This window comes from Pyxicephalus adspersus, chromosome 1, assembly GCF_032062135.1.
Source record: "Pyxicephalus adspersus chromosome 1, UCB_Pads_2.0, whole genome shotgun sequence".
Lineage (NCBI taxonomy): Eukaryota > Metazoa > Chordata > Amphibia > Anura > Pyxicephalidae > Pyxicephalus > Pyxicephalus adspersus.
The window spans coordinates 26956863-26979094 of NC_092858.1; the positions used below are offsets into that span (position 1 = coordinate 26956863).

Here is a 22232-nt window from a genome sequence, read left to right on the forward strand (position 1 = left end):
AGTTTCCAATTCTGACAACAGAAAGATAGTATGATATACACATCATGCTGAATAACTTATGACCCGTTGCCCAGTTCTTACTCCACCAGTCTTGCACTTCATGTGCACAGTTTTAAACAATCTTCTGCCCAAGCAACTGGTCCTACATGTTCTATAACATTTAAGGCCAGTTGCAAGTCATCTGGATGACATTCAACTAATTTTTAGGAATTTTCCACGACTAGAAATTGTATGTCATGGCAGTAGCCTTGCCTTTATCACCTTTGAGTAGACCGTCTCAAGTGGGTTTTTTATAGGTCGGAGGTGTCCACCCAGCAATCAGATTTCAAACTGGCTACTACCAGCATTAATAAATGTCCAGTTTTGGCAAAAACATAGTCATGTTATTAAAAGGGATAAATAAACTATAGCATTCATTGTCTCCAATTCCACTAGTCCTTGCCCAGCCCTAACTTGCAAATGCCACCACGCATGATCTCCATACATATTCCTTTACTTTAAGAGTGCAGGAATTTATCAAAGGTCTGTGAAGGCAGTTGTCTCCTATAGTAAGAGCAATCAAAGCAGTCACATATTTACCATGGATTACTTTAGTGTTTTCAGGTATGCAAGGCAACCTTTCTAAGCCAAACTCTCTTTCTCAGTGTTTCTTGCACTCTTCTTCATATTCAGTTTACTGCTAGTAAGTTACCAAAAAACTTGAATAATCTCAGAGTAAAAAGAGATTAAATTAGTCCAAGTAGCCTGACAAAGAAAACCCCTGCATAAAAAAATGGCAAATAAAACCAAATAAAGAAAAAAAAACATGTAAATGCTTACTTGAAGTGTTTTTTTTCCAACACATATATACATTTTTTGTGCAATGTGCATTTAAAGCAAAATGAAGAGACCCAAAAAAAGTGCAATTTCTAGCAGAGTTCCTTCCCATCTTGTACGACAAAGACCTCTCCTCTTCTAAGAGTATCGATTTACTCTAATTACTGTGCTGACTTGGAATATTCACCCTTCCATCACCTTCCTATATGACCTTTCATATAGCTATAAATATATCACATGAAAGGACATCTGATCGAAGCTAGTGATACCCAGCATAGTCTCAGGCTCTCTGGATAACTAAAATAGAAGGCATTTAAGGTAAACACCATGCATAATAATTTTGAACGTACATTTAATTGTTTGATAAACTAAATAGTCTGGAAACTGGGTCTCTTTAACATACCATAGTCAATAAAACCCAAGGTGCACAGGAGCAAGTTAAGGAATAAAAGCAAACTTAAATTTTCTGCAACTAACATAATTTGTTCAAATTTTTAAAAAAAGATCACATATTTTCAATATTTGTTTTTTATGAAAAATGCAGAATTACCACAAACTTACCTATAAAGCACTGATAATCCAACACAGCAGTGCTTTGAAGGTCACTCTATGCCATTATAAGTGGAAATTGATATTGCCTCCACAACAGAGAACAGTCGACATATAGAAACATGACCACACCACTACATCAGTGCAGCTGAACTATTCCAACTCTGTAATGTCTTATAATGTGTTACTCATACACAGGATATTAATTCTGACAGCCTCCTATAACCTTGAGAGATCTCATAAACCACAACGGAAATTAATTTTACCATTGAGCAGGATCCATCAATACAGGTTCAATGTTTTTATTAATAGGATGATTTATATATTTGACAAGAAGTAAATGGAAGAGTAACTTCCAAGTGAATTTATAGAGTTCTTTTTATCAATGTTTTCACTCAAGATTCCCACAACTTTAATCCAAGATTCACACGTTTAACTGGAAAATGTTGTGTGCATCTTGGATGATAGTTAATGTGAATCATGGGTAATACTATTGATAAACAGACCTCTAAAGTAATACAATATTTTCACTAAAATGTCATTTTAGTCTTGTAAGTATGTATAGTCTTGTAAGTATATGAGATTGGGCACATTCAGAGTGTTGTGGCCATAGGAATAAGTATGACATATGAATAATTTATAGGAACCACTAGTAGCCAGACAAAAAACAGGCAAAGGTAGGACTGTTGATTCAAGAGTGAAATGGGCTGTTGCAGGTTTTGAGCTCATGTAATGGGTGCCTAAAGATGCCCGGGCCCCACTGGATTCAGATGGTGCATGAAGTAGGCCTAGTGTTCTTTAAAGGTGCTGGAGGTCACAATGTTAAAAAAGATGGTTCCATGTACAAAGATACTGATAAGTCTGGGTTAAACAGGTCTACTTAGCAGTGAAGTAGAGGAGGGAGGATATATCAACAGCATATCGGAAGCAAAGATAGGAGGATATACCAATGGCATAGCGGAAGCCTCTGTAGAGGATAGTATCTTACCTATTCTTTTTACAAAGAGTTGCTGTTTTGGGTGATTTAAACATGACGTGGTATCTGTAATTTAGATACAGACTTTAACAGTGTATACGGACATGTGTAAGAGAGGGATCTATAAAACAGTTTTTCGATAAACAGGTGTTTAGATCTCAAGGTGTAACCTAATTCTTTTGGGTCATTTGGTAAAACTACAAAGCCTGGTAATATGCAAACAGCTGAGATACTAAACCTGATATGAAACATTAATAAAAAGACAATTTGTGCTTGTATGTCTTGGTAAGGAGGAGAGGAGAAACCACTCATGGGTCCCAATTTAGGGTAAAAGCTAAACTCATGTTTTCTGTAGCCATTGGTACAATATTCCATCACTTCATACATGGTTATTGAAACTAGAAGCATGCACATTCTGCACATTATGCATTACTTTTTACTTTGAATTTCAATGCTTTGGAAGTCATCAATACTTTTTGCACTGCTTGTTGAGAATACTAACTAGAGTTGTAAATCTAGGTGCACTTACCCACTTCATCTCTGATGGTGGCAAGTTCCAGTTGCAGCTCTCTCTCTTTCATAAGACTGGTTTCACTCTGTTGAAACAAAAAAACAGAAACAATGTGCTGTTATAGATGAGGATTAGTATATTACCATTTCATCTGCTAAGTGTTTATCTTGTACCTGCACCCTACACCCTTTTTTCCCTTTTGAATGGGGAGTAAGAGATCTGAACCCCAATCAAATATTGATTCTCTACTTTTATATATAAATAGCACTGCAAAAAAAAAAAAAAAAGGACTAGAGACCTAGAATGTTACAATTGTCACCAGCAAAGGAGTAGAAAGGAATCCATCCAAAATGAAGGTTTTGATAACTCTTCTTTGCTTTTTTGTCCATTGTTAATGTATTGCTACTGATAACATGTTCACTATAAGTACAATCATAGTGTATATACAGCCATTTTCAAAATAAAAAAATACAAATTTGGGGAAATTTCTTTTTCCTTCTTGTCTCAAAGATGCAACAGGACGTTAAAGAAAATATTCTAAAGTTATTTAAATATTAGGAGTTTTCTCAGAAACAGACACCACTATTGGAATATATCCCCTTTCCTCTTGTTCTGGGGAAATTTATCAAATTCTGAATTAACCCTTAATTTCTTCCTTGGTGACATTAATTATCAGGATAAACACTGGAATCGCGCCAACTAGGTCACAGACAAGAATAAAAACTTGGCAAAGAGCCCGGTTCTTTTCTATTCCAAAAAATAAATAAAGAAAAAAATTTGCTTTTTGATACGCTTCTCACTAGTTGTATTAAAGTAACCAACAATTAAATGCAATATTTTTTGTAACAATTATGCATTAATGATAACGGTTCTGCATCCGAGAAATAGCATTTGTGTCTCTTACAAGCAAAGTAGAACTGTAGCCTGCAGCAGTAATTATTATTCCATCTGAACTTACAGTTTTCTTTCTTGAAAAATTTAAAAATAATAATTGATCCAGTGAGGTTCACATAATGCAGCATCCTGGGATGGGGTGGTAACAGTGCTGCCCTGCTCCTGAATTCACAGCAGAGATGCTGCTCCTGGCTATGCCTGCTTGTACTATAGTGGTGTAATAAACTGTTGCAGAGATGTGACTGTAAGCACTATACCTGCTGAATGCAAGTATGTAACATTTCAATCAGCACCTGGCCACATCTAGTCCTGCTCACTGCTTTCTGTATTGGAAGGACTTCCTCTGGGGTCTAGGGGGGGAGTTTGCAAAGTTTTGGGCATCACATAATTACCAGATTGGGTACTTATTTATTATTACAAATATTATTAATGTTATTAATATGAATAAACAGGATTTATATACCGCCAACATATTACGCAGCACTGTACATTATAATAAGGGTTGCAAATGACAGACGAATACAGACAGGGACACTATCATACAACAGTCTTTAGGAGTAATGCAAGTACACAAAGTCAGGTTCTGTCCTGTCGCCATAAACTCCTATATGGAAATAATAAAAGCTAGATAGAGTGATTTAAAGTGATGCTGTCAAGGGCTGTAAAAAAGTAAAGCAGCAATGCTGTAAAACAAAAGGCTTTATACTTACCTGTCTTGCAGATATTGAAATGTTTCTTTCTTTGGGAGCTGTCGGCACCAATAACCTAATAATAGTTCAAATTTATGAAATATTGTGTTTGGTGTGGCAGGGATTTGGAACTTTTTTCATGAAAGGAAAGAAGTGGTCCAAATTGTTGGTTGCCAGCCAACCCCCAGCAACCACCCCCCCACAAAAAAAAGTGTCAATCAAGCGCTCATTCTAATCCCAGTTCCCTGGAGAGGGTGACATCACTAAGCGTAAACAATGCTGTCTGGGATACCTGGGCACTTGAAACCCCATAAGAATGCATTCAGCCCACTGAAACACTGCATTCTTAGGATTTTGGGAGCCCATGTTATAGCTCAGTGACATCAGCTTCCAGTAACTGGGACCATGGTGAAAAATTTGATGTAAAAAATGTGTGTTTACAGTGTATTTATTTGTGCTGCAGAAGTCTGTCTGGAGATTTCATTTGCAAGGTCCACTTTATGGAATTGTGGTCAGGGCAATTATGTCCTACAAGTGGAAGACAAATTGATCTGTCTAGGACAGTTTTATGACATTCCAAAACAAACAGAATATAATGTGCATTGCATCACTAATTCCTGCTGTAAAGTCTGCAAAATCATTACACTATTACGCAGGCAGAGAAACTGATTACACTTTTAAAAACTCAAATATGAAAAAATACAGAGCTTATTTTTAGCCCTGTATCTGTGGAGAAGAAGCTTATCAGATCAAGACGTGGAAGGCATAACATAAAGAATGCTCACAAGCCAATAACATCCCAAATAGAACCTTAGTAACAAAACGAAGGACTGTACTTTGTGAGCAGTGCAGCATTTTCTTCCACTCCTTAAGTTTTCATTACACATATAATAGGACATTATCCTACAATAGATATTTCTTAATAATATTTATATATCTATATATACAGTAGAAATATAATTACACATTTTCTTCTCTGCTTATTTTAAAATATATGGCCCATTCTTGATTGCCTACAGTTTTTAAAATGGAAACTACTAATACTTTTAGTTCAGCAGCAGTCACACGCTCTCCTGAATTGCAGAATGTCCCAATATCAGCAGCCACCGACTTCTACCACCATCTCTCTCTCTGCCATGTGTGAAGTAATGGCTGCATAAATAACTTGGTATTAGATAAAGCAGCCCGATTTGGCTTCCAATCTTATTTCTATCTTAAAGACTATTACAACTCAAAAACAAAGGCAATGTCTACTTTCCTAGTTTATACAGATTTTAGCAAAACATTGCTAAACCAAGATAATATAGAAAACATATATCTCCTATATACATGCTTGAATGACAGTTCTTTGATTTGTAGGATTTAACAGATTACAACTCGAAATCCCCAGGAAAATATGCAAGAAAGATTCAAAGAATGCAACAATCCTCCCAGAATATAAAGAAGTGTTGTTCTGCTATGTGCCCCAAGGGTACAGGGAGTCATCTGTACAAAATGAAAATCAAATCCAACGTTGTCTGTATGTGACTTTAATGTAGATATAAGACTTACAAAAACTTTTTGGAAGTTTTGGAAAAAAAGCTGAAAGGGAATTTTACCTATACTTTTGGTAAAATGTTGGCCTTAAATATACTTTATTTAGTTAATTAACCACTCCTGCCACATAGGTTACACAGTGTGATTATGAAGTTATAAGCATTGGTTTCAATTGCTAAAAGAAAAACGTGTGTTGCTGAATAATTAATAAAAAGTGTTGGTGTATCAGGGTAAAGGACAAAAATATCTTTTTAAGGTCACAACTCAATAGTCATGTGCCCAGTAGGTCTTCACTACACAAACAATGATCACTTGACTATAGCGCTAAGTAAATAGGAAGTGAATGCAAGAAGAAGTAAGTGGAATTCATAACTGCGTATCAATACAAGTAGTTGCTAGTAGGACTGCAATACGTTTAGTAAAATCCTTGCAATTTGTTTAAGTGCATCCAAACCCAAAACAGCAATTCAATATATGGCAGCTTACCAGTTTATATGTGGAGACTGCATTTGTTGTCTTTTTCACACTTTCTGCCCTTTATTTTTACTTGTTGATCCTGCCAAAAAACATGCTTTCTGTCTCAGGGTGGCAATGCTCACTTACTATTTTGCATCTAAGGAGGAACAGCGTTGCTACTCCAGGACAGGACTACAACACACTTCCCCATCTCCTTCATAAAGTAGGAGGTGTTTGATTTGTAGACCACAGAGATGCTGGAACAATGCTAATTCATAACAGGCAGCATAGGCAAAGAGCACATGAAGTTATCAGCTCACAAGATTTCTACCAGGATCAACAGGTATTTTTGCACCTATTGAACATCAATACCAAAACACATTTCTTGTACATATTTACAGGCAAACAAGTGACAAAACAAAGCTCATTGTTAAGATTTATATATGCTTGTACTGACCAGGGAAAGTTTTATTTGGAGTAATAATTTCCATCTTCTGTATGTGGGCTGATATAACATAATACAAAAGTTAACCTGATATGAAACTATGTCTGCAGGCTTGACTTTAATGCACAAATGCAGCTTGCTTCAAGATGCATTAAATAGAAACTTTCAGATCTTTCTAAGTTCAGAGAGCTACAGTAAAGATAAGCAACAAAGGTAACATGAGGTAACCACCCTTTCCACTGTCCATAGAACAAGAAACATTACTTGCCAGGCCAGATTCTGGGTCATGGGCCACATGAAAAGCCTGATCTAGCAGGTATGCAAGAAGAGAACCTGAAGTTTTGAGTATTTCATGAAAAACCAGACTACTAATATACCAGTCAGACACCCAGCCCTCGTCTATTATTTTCCACTTTACAATGCTTGGTGGCTATACAAAATTTCTGACATACTGTGTTACTTGTGCATTTATATGTAGAGGGCTAGAAATACTGAAAAACACCCTGTTGGTCAAGTAAAAATATCCAAATGGAGGTTGCCTGCCATAAACTTTATTACCTATTATACTTAACTTAGGTCATGTCTCTTCAACAGTAATAAATCCAGTGATACCACCTCCACCCGACACTTCAACTTTTGACACTTCCAGTTGTGATAGATGCCTATGTTTCCTGCCATACACTGTCGATGTATGGCAGAAAACATAGGCATAGACACCAGTGATTTAAGAGGATGGAGTTTGTTAAACCAAAAAGACTTAAATAAATCAGGGTTTATGATCTCAATGGGATCACTGGAGTATATTGAAGTGTCAGTTTTATATACCTGCTCATCTCTACTAGAAACTAGAAATGTTTTGGAATGGAAAATCTTTAATTTTTAATCCAATGATAACTCCTTTGTATTTGCTGCACTAAGGGGTATGTGCATGTTTGTACAGTGTTTAAGTTCATTAGTACCATTTAGAATAAATATCAATTCACAGATAAAATGAAATGCATGGAGAAGTGTCTCTGATGTGCACTCCCATTGCACATTAAAAGACCTCTCTACTCAGAACCTATAAAAAAAAGGGGAAGGGTATTACACCGGTGAATGGCGGTGGGTGCAGCATGGAAGGAACTGGTCATAGGTTTGCATTGAGACCCCAACCTATGTAGCCAGATCTACATCTTACAGAATTCTAAAACTTCTCTCAATATTTTCTAGATGACAGGCACACATTCCCTGCATTATCTAAGAGGTCACAGCTCAGGGCACAAATTGATCAGTACTGTATTCCTTTGGGAGTTCAATAATGTATGCGATGACAGGAACATCATACATCAGGACTAAAGGTTGCCTGTACCTTCCCTGTCAAATAACAAATCTACTGACCTTATTTGTAAAAGAGCTTTTATCCTTGCTGCAACCCATTACAACTCAACAGAATACTCCAGTATGACTAAAGACTAACAAATACAAATGGGCAGTATTGGCTTGATTTAGCCTGTTCACATAGCAAAGTGAATTATCTCTATGCAAGGGTATTTCACTTTACTTAGTAAATGAGATGAAGCTCTGCGGAGTTCAACGATCCAACCATGTGCAAGAAAAAATCCTATTTTATTAGATTTCCTTGCACATGATTCCCTAAGCTAAGAATTATGCCTTGCAAGGTGATAAATTTTCTTGGTATGTGAACAGACTAAATTCCTTTAGCAAATCCCACCTTATGTGTCTAATCACACAGCCAAGTATTAGAAAAGGGCACAAAAATTGGCACTCCACTACTTTTTAAAAGGCGACAATGTATCCCAAACAGTAATATCTGTAGTTTTCATAGTATTGCGTCCTTGCTGTAACTTTGCACAGTTGTAGCCCCAGGTGTGACCAAAGGGGTAATACATAACTCACATGATTAAAAATGTGATGAGAAATACTGCTAACCACAGCTTGGTCTTCTCACGCAGTCAGAACACTAAAATACAAAAGGAAATAAGAACAGTGCACCATCCTATAGCAAACTGATATCAATTAGATTGTGAGCTTTGAGGGACAGTTAGTGACACAACTATAGACTTTGTACAGCACTGCGTAATATGATGGTGCTATATAAATACTGTGTAATAATAATAATTTAAACAGATGCTTGTTGGTTGGTTGCTACAGGTTACTCACTTTCCATGCTGCTTTTTGCTTGTCTGTTTCACGTTACATTCACAGTTAACGCTACAAAGAAATGTGGGGGGCATTTCTGCTGTCTCATGCATGTAAGGTAACTTAAAATACAGTAATCCACTGGATCGGATTTACTGTACTCCATGTCCAAAACATATTAACAAACAAAACTCAACCACCGCTAATGGGACTATGAAGGCATAACTAAAGTCCTACACATATCCTACATGCTTTTTAAAAGTAATACCAACTTTATTTAACCAATATATTAAATTATGTAACATGTAGACACGTACCATATAGATCATTGAACATTTGTCCATATGCAATTTATTAGCACTTGAGTCATGGAAGTAAGTATTTAGAACTGAACACATATGGGCTGAGCCCAATAAAACCAGGGGTGGTAGGATTCCTCCCCAGCAAAGGGGCCACTTATACAAGCTTTGAACATGTTCCATCAGTCATCATTTTCTTTTAACTACATCTGATTACTGTTTGTTCAGATGTTATAATACAATGTACTAAATGCCATAATAGTGCTATGATCACAGACACACCATAATAATAATAATAATAATAATAATAATACACCACACCTCAGTACTCTCAGGAGTGATAGCCAACTATGTAAATGAGAGCAATGAACAAAAAAGAAAACTAAAAAAATGCAGAATACAAATGAGCAATGCAAGCAGACAAAGCACTCCAATATTTGATTCCAGCATGCAATGTGTGATAGAAAAGCAAGTGTTGTGCTGCAGCAGCCTCTCCTCTCCAGGCAGCAATGACAGCTGTAGACAATAGACATTGCACACCGGTGCTGGGGAAGGTAAGGCTGTACCGTTGTGTCCGCACAGCAGCAGCAGCAGCAGCACTGGCCCATCCTGGCAGGCAACCCGGGGGAAATGGCAGCTTCATTCAGATGATCAGTCTGCTGTCAGCCCATACAGAATGGCAGCCCCTCCATAGCTTGTGTCTGCTCCAGATTACCCTGCTAGAGGAACATTCAGCAATCCAGGCAGCTAATACAGTCAGCACAGCCGGCAGATGGGAGGATTCCTACAAGCTGCATAATCAGGAAACATTTAGCACTTTCCTCTGCCTGGCTACACACTGGCTGGAGAGGATAGCCCAGGGATGGTGGAAGATCTCCTGGCATGACGTCACTCCTCCCTGGAATGACGTCACTCCTCCCTGGAGCAGAAAGCAATGACAATGCTACAAATGTTCCCTCTGGTAATACACGTTTGTCTGCTTGAAACAGATGATATGAATATGTTATTCAGTTTCCTTTTTTTTTTAGACAGCACTGATATTATTGGAGAGGGGAGATGTCACCACATTTACTTTGGGAGCAGTCAGTTCATCAAAAATAGATTTGCTGTACAAATACATAAAGCCAGTATGTGGAAATGTGTTCCTGTTATTTATTAGTTTTGAAGGTTTTGTTTGACTCGCTTTGTCTGTACTTTAAGGTACATGTTGCATTTAAAGAAACATGAAGCAGGTCAGATGGAACCTTTAAAATGCCATGGCTACTACTGACCTGCATTTCTGTGGGTTCCAAACACAGGAAAACTCAATGTATAACTGTCAAATGTAAAGTGGAACAAAACCTACAATTAAAAAATTGTGAACAGGCAGATTTTTTATTGCAAGAGGGCCAGGCTTTGTCTCTTCTGCCAATAAATGAATGCACCTGCCTGTCTGCAAATTTATAACAAAAACTCCCCACTACTTCTTTACTGGCACCAGACCTTTTCCGGGTTCGAGATGCATGGGAATCATTCATTCCTGGCAGCCAGCTATGCTGGGATTCTACCCTGACCATGGGTATAATATACCAAGATTGCAAAGACATGGGTAAATTTGTGGGGGGGGGGGATATTAATATGGCATTATATGTTACTGAAGATAATGTCAAAGGCCGCTTGGTTAGTTAGGCTGATGTAGATGACCTCTCTACAAAATGTGCACCTTTCTGTCCTTCAAAGAATATTATTATACTTGGGGTGTGGGAAGATTGTTGAGTCCTGATTATCAGTCACCTTTCTATGTTGGACTTTTCATTTGTTGAAATGTTTCTCCCCAGTCTACAGGTCTTCCTCCCTGCACTGGATTACATATACCACTACTTTTGGGTTTGGGAATTCAGTCTTTTAAATGTATCCAATTTTATCCCAGTGTGTTGCTGGGCTTGAAGAACAGGGGATGCAATATATGCTAATAAACCTTGTTTGGTGTCATCATTTCAGCCTCCAGTTGTAGAATTCTATCCTTTTTCCCCGAAAATAAGACCTACCCCGAAAACCCTAGCAACCCTTTAATAAGAGGTCGTTGGATTCTTTTTTCAAAGGGTCGTTGCTAGTATTTCATTTATTAGCAGCAATTCATATTTATTGATTGATTTTTTTTTTTGCTTTTATTGAGATTTATATTGGTTACTGTTCTGTGTCTGCATGTTACTCTATGAGTCATATGGTAATTGTCAGCACATTTTCCTGTTATGTTGCACTTGTTTGCTTATGAAGCTGTGTTTTTTTATTCATTAAACATTTTTGCCCATTCTTATTCATAACTTCTTGTATATAACGGAAAAAATATGTGATTTTTACAGGTCACAGGTAACACAGAGTTATTTTCTATAGATTTTTGCACATGAGAAAAATAAGACATCCCCTGAAAATAAGCCCTAATAAGATTTTCAGAAGTAAAATTAATATAAGATCCTGTCTTATTTTCAGGGAAACACAGTAACAGTCTCTAATTTTTGTTCCAGTTCTTGGGGGGTATAGAGTATACACTGATAAATGTTGGTAGGTTTCTTGTAGACTTCATGTTATGTTATAGAAAGCACCTGTCCACTAACAGAGCACTTAGGCTGGGTTTAACTCATATACTTTATTTCTAATTGAAACGCAAGAATGACCATGAAAATGATTATATTTGCGTGAAAGTTTGTATCAGTGTTTCTCCTCCACAGGCAGTTAGAGGTTCGTTGAGCAACAAGCAATATACGTCTCTCAGGGAAATTACCACTAACGCCAATACATTTTTAAGGTCTCTACAAGGATGACATTCTGCAAATATGTGTAATATTTTAAATTCTGTTTACTAGATAAAGTTACTAGGAAATGATGTATAACAATATTTTTATTTTGTTTACATATTCCAGAAGGATCACAAAACACAACTTACCTGTTCTCTCCCGTCTTGTGATATCCCGCAGGATAGATGAAAAGGTCTGACATTGAATTAATAAGATGCTGAGAAAATCTATTTGTACATCATGCTCCATGAGAAGCAAATTTAAATGCAAAACTTATAAAATGTCTTCTATCTCACACCTAAATATAATAATTCAGATTTTTTCCCCCTTTTTGCAGAAGGACGTGTAGTGTGAATTTGGGGCTCATGTAAAGGGTGTTCTTTTCTATTCAAATGTGGAGCTGTTCAAATATGTGTGTTCAAATGTAAAATGCTTTGTTTGAAAAACAAATGCTGCATTTCACTAACTTTGTATGCATTGTAGGCATGCCTAAAGAACATGCTGTGTCTAAGGTAGCACAAAGCAGTTTAAAGCATTAAACCCCAAAATACTGGATTATGGCAAAAGCTCATCCATACCAATGCAGGTTTATATTACTTTCAAAAGCACCCTCTGACATGTCATTTGACTATTTTATTGGAGTAAACGGATATCTGCTGAAGTCCAATTGTAATCCCCATCTACAGGATCCCCTGGTGTGTTATGTAGTCAAACCAAGAACATGCTGTCTTCCAAGTAATAGGCTATATTGCAGTTACCTTTCCATAAGTGGCACATTTATTTTGTCTGCTAAGCATTTATTTCTGCTTCATGAAACATTAGATGTTTCCTAGATTACACCCAGTTTATAGAGAAATCACTACTCTCAGGGGGCATTGCCATGTGTGCATGCTCACAGACAGACAATAGCAAAGCAGAAAATAGTTAATTATTAATAATGAATTTTATTTCTATAGCGAAAACAAAGAAAGAACCACATCATTCCCTCCTTCTGAAAGAGCCTACAATCTATTGTCTCTTCCTCACTTGTTCACATATGTACATTTTGGGTGGATATCACATAACTTACCTGTATATCTTAGGTCTATGTCACACTTCAGGGTGTTTTATTTTAGTCTTCCATGTAAATGACTGAATGGTTTTTAAAATGTCTATAATAAAATGTAATTCTACCAGGATAAATACCAGGAATGAGTACCACAGCATATCAAAGGCTTGGGACTGCAATACATGTGAAGAAGTGACCCTGTTGCACATTAGATTGATAGCAGTGTAACAGTGGTCACATCACAGGGCTGGGTAATCTTTAGCGGAAAGTCTACTTTATGTAAATATATAAAATACCAATTCATAGGAAACGGGCTTACAGAAGGTAAATGTTTACAGCTCCACACCAATGTGATATCTGCTTTGTGAATTTGTGCAATATGGTAATCATGAGATAAAACATTGAACACATGTTTAGTAAGGCCTGGGCTCGAATTGACTCTCTAAATATTTATCTCCATGTACCTTGTACAGAGAGTGAGCGGCTGATCCTGCCCTGTTATCATTAGACTTGGTTTCTGAACTATCTCCCTAGGACACATATGTAGTGAATGGGTGGTGCTGTATATTTGTTAAGTCACTACATTAACTTGTACAAACAACAACAATGGGAGTATAAAGTTTCCATCTCATACAGTATAAAAAAGGTAAAAGCCCAAATCTGAGTATGAATCAAATCCGATTGTTCAAGCACAAAAAGGGGGAGAGTAGAGGAAAAAAGAGACAACATCACCCAGCAAAGTGAAAATAAATATCCCACGACCATTGAGAAGGAACAAAAAAGGGGGCAAGGAAGAGAGGTGCAAACCAATAAAAGTCAGTTTTTCACTAATCCTAATGCCATTTATTCTAGACTAAATGAAAGTTTAAGGAGGAAGATTGCCATGGTCAGTAAAGCAGCACTAAATAAACATAAAGTTAACTAATTTTTGTTAGACTTTAGTAATATCCAATATTGGCTTGTTCAATAAAGCCTCAAGAGGACTTCCTTGAATTTAAATATGCAGTATGGTGTGGATGAGAATGTAGATCCTGCTACTGTGCTTTTCATTCCAGGCACTCTACACAAGCTTCTTGATGAAATCTAGTGTAGCAGAAAGTAAATTCAAGATGCAAATAAAAATACAGAAAAGGTGAATTACATAGAAGAGGTTAAATGTTCGGCTTATCAGATGTGGCTGGAAAATGCTTCATTCTCATCGAGTGTTACACGTATTAAATACATGAGCATATTGAGAATATAGTAAAACATTTAAGGAGTGTGTTAAAAGCACAATATAGTGCAAAGTAAAAGGTAAAATGTGCAGTAAAGGGTAATAGCCTAATGCACACTAAATATAGAAGGAGAAGGACAGATAACATAACCATGTCATGAGAAAACACAGAGCCGACATTGCTAATCTCTTTCTTAAAGTGCCAATAGTCTGACACTTATACCTACTTTCTAAAGCTACTGAACCAGAACAAACACGCAGATCAGGAAAGTCAGGGAATTGCTAATGTCAGAATTTTATATTAATATGCAGGCTTATGCCAGGTCATGCATTTATAATATCAAAGAAAGAGTCAGAATGACAGCTGGGCATCCCTCCCTCCATGCCTAACACTATTGTTCCCCCCATTCCCACTGAGCAGAACTGTTCCCCCACTGCTGCTCCGGCATTGACCATAATCATGTTGCATGCTGCTTGCCTTGATGAAACATAGGTTAGTTACATATGAATCTGGGTGCTTGAAGGCATGATATTTTATTTATTAGGGGAATTTGTAAAGTACATATTCTCTTTTGGATAGTTGGATTCAAATATTACCTTTAAAGTTTATGTATAAACTTTAATTTTTGGAAGAGTAAGGGAGGGGTTAACACCCCTCATCTTATTTTTTCCTGCCTGGGTCCTACAAGGAAGACTTACCTTAGCTTGTCTGAAATAAGAGGAAATCTTTCTAAAGTGGACAGAATTCCCAGCTAAATTTCAGAACATTCCTACACATTTTGGTCTATTGACAAATCTACATTTAGTATTACCCCTTCATTTTGTTACTACCCATTGGGTGCGCAGACAGCAATAACAACATAGCAGAAGATCTGTTCCTTCCATGATCTATAAAAAATTAAAAAAAAAATATTGTCTTTGCATACCTAATATATATTTAATAATTGTATTGAATAAAATGGCCAGGAGGGATATGATAGCATGAGTAACACATCTGTTTGTGTTTGCAGTCACCATACAGTCCCTGATACAAGCTGTTTTGCCTGAGCAGTCAGTCATACTTGCCAAGTCCCCTGCTTGGCAATCATTTTCTACCAGCCTCAGTGGATACCCTGCGATCTGCATCATTAATCAAGCATAATAAGTAAAGATGTTGTAACAAGGCAGATTGCTAACAGATGGGACTGTCAGTATCTAAAGTGTTCATCAAAGGCTAAGAACTGTCCATACCTAAAGCACCCACCAGTGACCATTTATTCCTAGAATCACCCGCAATGGGCATTGGTCAATAATATGTAGAGTGGTCGGTGGTCATTGTATTTGTCTAAATCTCATTTAGAGACACATTCTAAAGATTGGAGGATGTGATTTCAAAATCAGGGCTGCAAAGATAAATATAACTTTACATGAACCCATTACTATGACTCCAATACCAGATCAAGATGTTAGTCCAGGCCTTCTTTCAATCATGGAACTGTCCTTGGTTCTAGGTCCTAGGTTCGAAAGCTGACTTGCTGAATGTCTGCATAGTATACATCAAATACTGACAACATGTCACTCATCAGTTTTAGGGGAACTAAGTCTTAGTTTTTGCAGCAATTAACACTCCAGAAGGGGAAGGAGAAGCAGCACGAGGAGTCAATTAGATTAGCAAACCATATTTTGGTGCCGGGAGATTTGGTACCTGACTGCATGTGATATTTCTAACGTTTCTTTTTAGTGAATGAAAATGTAGACTTGCTCCGGGTTTAACCTGACTTGGAAAACTCAAGTAGTAATTTTCACTAAAATTAAATCCTAGGTTGTATAATCAGTTACAGCCTTGCAGAAAACTGTGGATAAAAATGATTTTTTTTATTTACCTGGATAACAAGAACTGCTAATGTAGAACTGCAGGGCCACATGATGCCTCTATGACAACAGTTCAAACCTGTCTATCAACTTCACTTATCCTAATAGCTTTATGTGTCTTCTCTAATAGTGAATAATTTACACAGTTGGAAAGATTCAGTATTTTATTTCTGTCTGTGTCCCTATTGGGGAGCTTTCATCTCAATTTGTGTGGGATTTTTCAGACAGTAGGTGTGGAGAGAGTTCCCTTCAATTTGTAATAAAAACATTTTGTTAGTGGGGTGGGGAAGTTTTCTGGTATGGTCACTAGGACTGAAAATAAGAGAAAAGGGGCCTGATTTATGAAAGCTCTCCAAGGCTGGAGAGAATGCACTTTCAGAAGTGAAGCCGGGTGATCCAGAAAACATGGAATGGATTTTTAAAAATCATTTGCTGTTTGCTAGCAAATGTTTTGAATCCTGGATGAGATCCATTCCAGGTTTGCCGGATCACCCAGCTTCACTTCTGAAGTGTATTCTCTCCAGCCTTGGAGAGCTTTTATAAATCAGGGCCAAAGTCTCCAATGTGGATACATTAAGACAGTAACAAAAAAACAACAACAGATGTTTCAATCCCCTCTTACTTTTCAAAGCTTACACCTCTGCAATATAGTATACCAGACATTTGCTGAAGACATGGGCCCTGATTTATTAAATCTCTCCAAGTCTCGAGCAGATACACTTTTATCAGTGAGCCTGGGTGATCCAGCAAACCTGGAATGATTCAGGGTCAGGATTGAAAACATTTGCTAACAAATACTAAATGACTTTTAAGAAATCCATTCTAGGTTCTAGTATTTGTTAGCAAATGTTTTCAATCCTGACCCTGATCCATTCCAGGTTTGCTGGATCACCCAGGCTCACTGATGAAAGTGTATCCGCTCCAGCCTTCGAGACCTTTAATAAATCACTATCAAGAGCCATAATAGAAAGTTATAGAAAAGCTGAAAGATGTTGGTTGTTCATGTGGGTTGTATTTAGTCTAAGGGTATGCTTGCTTCAAGTCCATTTTGAATTTCCATAAAACATTACATTGTTAAACTTATCCATTGACACAAACGCAAAGCCCATTGACCCAGGCCCTTAATGTGTTAAATTGGAACTGATAACGTTCTTTAAAATTCATGATCACCACTTATATACAGCTCACTTTAATAGTCATAGAGCCAAGTGACTTCATTAGCAGTAGCAGCTTAAATGACATTGATTTATGCTGATATGTAAGTCTGTTTAATAATCACACAGTTTTAATGGAAATGACACACAAGCACCTGAGGGAATGTTCACAATGAATATAAATTATGTGCTTTATATGAAATATGTTGTAAGCTCTTCTCATTAAAGAAATGAAAATACACATAAATGACAAAAAACTCCATGTATATTACCTAAGGAAAAAATGGAAACTATTTATTTCTAACATGCTTGCATTTTTAACATGCATTTAAACATGATTGTGATATTGCCCATTACACCAGACTGACATTCACCCTTCAAGTCATTTTGATATTCATAACTTGTATGAGGGCTGAGGGCTCATAAGAAAAGTTGTGAAACAGAAACAGTTAAATTATCATGAACATGTAGAAAAGGGGAGGGAAGGCAAAATATAAGTGGATTTAATATAAGTATATTAAACTATAAGTAGAATAAATGTCATACTTAGAGACACCCTGTGTTTGACTGAGAAATGATTATGTTCTAGGAAGCAGCAGAAGATGTGTGTCCCACTTGTCTGAGCCATTCTACTTTTCTATATTCTGATCTACCATCCTCAAGGTTGGCTTCAGTAGTAGGTAGATGGGACTGTAAAAGGTTTAGACCAAAGAAAGCGGACATTATAGCTGAGAGTGTGTCCCCCTAATATGGAAGTTATAGTAGACATTGCTATATACAATGTTTTGCGGGTGCTTTAGGTATGCAGACTGGGTGGGTCATCAGACTGGGGCTAGGGGTAGACAAATTCTATTCTGTTTTCAGCTGTCTGCGGCTCCAGTTCCTGATTTCTGGTGTACAGACTCTGACTTTGACCCTTGACTATTTGCTCTGACTGCCTCGGGCTTGTTTGACCACGCTTCTGTCTCACGTTTCAATACCTTGCCTGATTCCTTCCTGTCAGCAGTCACCTGCCTCTGCGGGCACAGGGGCAGCAACCTGGCAGTTGCCTGCAGCATAACATCCTCATCTCTAGAGGCTTCTGCGCCCCACGCACGTCTCTGCCAACTGGGCTGGTGACACGGAGGGTCCACCATCCTGCCCTGCGGCACCGTGAGAGTTTAAAAGTACTTTCAGTAAGGGATTCAGTAAGTTGCAAAACTTCCCGAACCACGCATTAGGAGTTGCAGTGCTTCAACACAGTTGCAGGTTGCCTGGTAAATCATCTAGCAAGCTAGTTCAACCATGTCCACCAGGCAAAAAGCACCGCTGTGCATCTGGGGAGACACAGCACTTCACTCCCCATATTACCAGAACGCTTCCTTCCTGCTTGGAGTTGACCACTTGCTGGCCAAACATATTATATATATATACCTTCTCCAAAATTTTCATCTAGATATCTATGACCTGGAAACAATAGAAAATGTTTTTTTTTTAGTCCACAGACTACCTGTATAGTCCCTTAGCTCCTAAGTTAAAAATGGAAAGAAAAGGAGAGGCACTTTTTACACTGTTTGCAAATAATATAGCTATTATGAGAATCCACAAAATAAAATGTGTCTAAAACAAGCAGAGTTGTGTCTCCATTACTTATCCCATTATATTAGGTTTAATATTGCACTCCAATCCTAGAGGTGTTGGATTTGTGGTATTGTCTGATATCAAAAACTGATTTACTTATGGTAATGATAGTTGGTAATAATAGGTCACAATAGAAAGAACCTCCTTACATAGCTAATATATTAATATCTAATATTCCCAGAAAAATGTTGTGCCTAAAGTGATTTAAAAAGGATCACCAAATTGTTTGAATGCTATAATTTCTTTGTAAAATAAATTGAGGTGTAAAGTAAAAGATATTTCACCAGGTAAAATTGCACACCCAAAAAACCTTTGAACTCCCAAAAGAAGCTTGTAGCAATAATGCAGTTAGCAGTGAAACAAAGGAAAAGGCTTGGCATACTGGAAAAACATGCTATAGACTGATGGGCAAAGATAAAGTGGTTTGTCCACAGTAACCGTAGTCATATTTGGCACAAACTGAAATACATCATTTCAGAAAAATAACCACATACAAACTTTGAAGCACGGCGATGAAAAGGTTATGGATTGGGGCTGTTTTGTTGCTTTAGGGTATGATCAGTTATAAATACTGATTTATATAAAAGTTTTCATGATGAGAATGTGAAGTCATCTGTCTAAAAGTTGAAGGGGAAATAAATCTTTCAGCACAATAACGATTTGAAACACACTAACAAATTCACCAAGGGATAGCTCAAATAGAAAAAAATGGAGGGTTACAGACAAGCCTAATCAAAAATTTGAAATTCCATTAATAACTTATAGCAGATTTGCAGTGGGAAAGGAAGGAACCCCAGAAATATAACTGAAGAAAGAGTGCATGAAAGAATGTTAAAAAAGTCATCATGTCAATGCCAGACATTGGTTGGAAGTTATACAAAAGGCATACAAGAAGTAATTTCTGCTAAAGGGAGCAATGCCAACACATAGGCACTGTATAAATGAATATCTAATGTTTGCCTGTTTAAATGTGTCAATAAAATCATTTATTTGCATTGGGTTTACATACATTTCACATATGTGTATATTAATATCAGTCTGTGGGAAAGCTATTGTTTTCAGTTTTGAGAAATGTTCTCAAGGTGCTTTGAAGGACTGATGTGATATGTAATATGTGCAGACCATTATCTTTGCCATTCTATGAGTCATGCTATTTTTGTCCCGGTCACCACTACAGGTCACTAGGGATGTCATAGGTTTACCAGAAGTCATAGAGCTTTCAGGAAAAATTAACGGTTCCATTACACACATCTACTGTATTGTCTCATATTTACAGTAATATGTATACATTACAGTGATGGCTCATCATATGAAATCACCATGCTGACATAGAACAGCTCAGGGAGTTTTTCTCATTACGTTAAGTAATTGTAATGGGTAAATATAATAAGCTTATATTCCCAGTAATCATATAAAACATAATGCTTCATATTATTTTGGACCTAGTACAGGAAATTAATACTAACAACAATGGAAATGTAATGTCAACGTCCTGTGATGTGAGTTCTGGGGAACACGACAGCCACTTGTTACAATCCATAGGTGAGTATGATGCCCCATTCAGTTCAATATGTTGAAATATGTTTAACCTTCTTTTTCCTGAAATCTGTGGATTAAACTTCCATTGCATGATGCTTCTTGCTCAGAGTACTTTCATTTATGTCTTCTCTTTAGCAGCCAGCACTGAACATGGCACATAGCTCACATACAAAACAAGCCTTTAACCTGCAGAGAATTCTAAAAATATATTAGGCATTGGACTGCTAGTGGTAAAGGAAAATTGCAAAGTTTGAGTGTTAGAGTCAGCTCGCTATGTGCCAGAAAGAAAAACAAAAACCTTCTGTATTCAACTGTAAAAAACACTGAAAGTATTGCATATCAATAACCAACACAACCCAATGTGTTTCAAAGGGGTCTCATTGTCCTACTTCATCAGGGCATTAACTGATTGGTAGTTCAATGGAGAACAATTTATAACCTGTAGGTCCAGTGCATATTAAATATAGCAAAATCTGGTTTGATTAATGGTGAAATTCTGGAAATTCAAAGGTACATGCATACTGAGCACTTTTAATAGAATTGGATAAAACTGTGAAGGGCTATAAGGTTTGTACTGCTGTCTGTGCTCCCATTGGGAACGTTTCCCTTAACATTCTATCATAGTAACAAGACCAGAAGTAAGGGAAATCCCCTTTACAGAAACACTGAAACAATAAAACTAAGCCTACCCTACTTTAATAACAAAATGCTTTTAATACCGTTTGTCCCAAGTTGCAAATATACTGCTCATTTCCTGTGTCTATGATGGCACAGTTAGTGATGAAAAAACATTTATTACCAAATATCCCACAAAATTTAAAGCAAAAATAAAATTGGAATGAAGTTCAACTTTATGTGGTCAGATATTCCAATACTGTAATTAACTATGAATTTGCATAACTTATAACTTTCTAGTATGAGTTTGCATAGCAAATTCACCATTTTTGCTTAATTAATTTGCGATGTCCTCATATAATTCTTTTTTTAATAAGTCTACATGCCATCCTTCTTATATAAACAGTATAATGCTGAATGTAACAGGAATATAATGACTTGGATAAAATGCAGGTAGTTATTATGTTAAATGCAACACATAATCAACCACTTTCCTTGTTCTCTTGCTGACATTTTTACTGCTCTCTGGAAATACTGTGATCCTTTTACTGTCCGGTGTTATTAGGTGCAAGTATGGAGAAGTGAAGAAATGTCCTCAGTGGACACAAGGTGAAAGGTGTCATCGCAGATACCAGACAACTTCAATTTGCTAAAAGGGTGCTTACTCCGAGTCTAATAAATGCCCATCATTAGCTGAACTTTACTGACTACCATAAAGTATTTAAAGAAAATGAGAAGCAAACAGGGAAAAGTCCACTGATCTGGGATAAATCCAGAAATAAATCTACAAAAACAGGATGAATAAAATCTTAGTCTGAAAGAATGCGTGTGGACTTATAAAATATTATTATGTTGCTCCTTTTATTTTAAGAATAAAAACCAGCACCAGCTTTCTGTACAGTACAAGGCTTTGTGTTGTGTCTGGATTGCCTTACCGGCACATGGACGCAGTCTTTGCACAATCTCTGCAACTGTCCCTCGCACATTCCTTGTAGTATGGAAAAAGTGTTAAACATGGCTGTATGTCTGACTTGTGTAGCAGGATTAAATATATGATGCCACATTTGCAGGGTATTTGGCATTTTTTTGTGGAATTAAAGGGCCTGGA

General features: G+C 37.0%; 1 protein-coding gene across 1 annotated transcript in view; it reads right to left on the bottom strand.

The window, feature by feature from the left end:
- The window catches only part of MTUS2 (microtubule associated scaffold protein 2), a 273935-nt gene that overhangs the window by 28577 nt on the left and 223126 nt on the right, over positions 1 to 22232 (bottom strand). The window contains exon 8 of the mRNA XM_072404531.1: positions 2871 to 2937. Coding sequence (XP_072260632.1) covers positions 2871 to 2937 — 67 coding nt within the window. The remainder of the gene's footprint in view (positions 1 to 2870; positions 2938 to 22232) is intronic.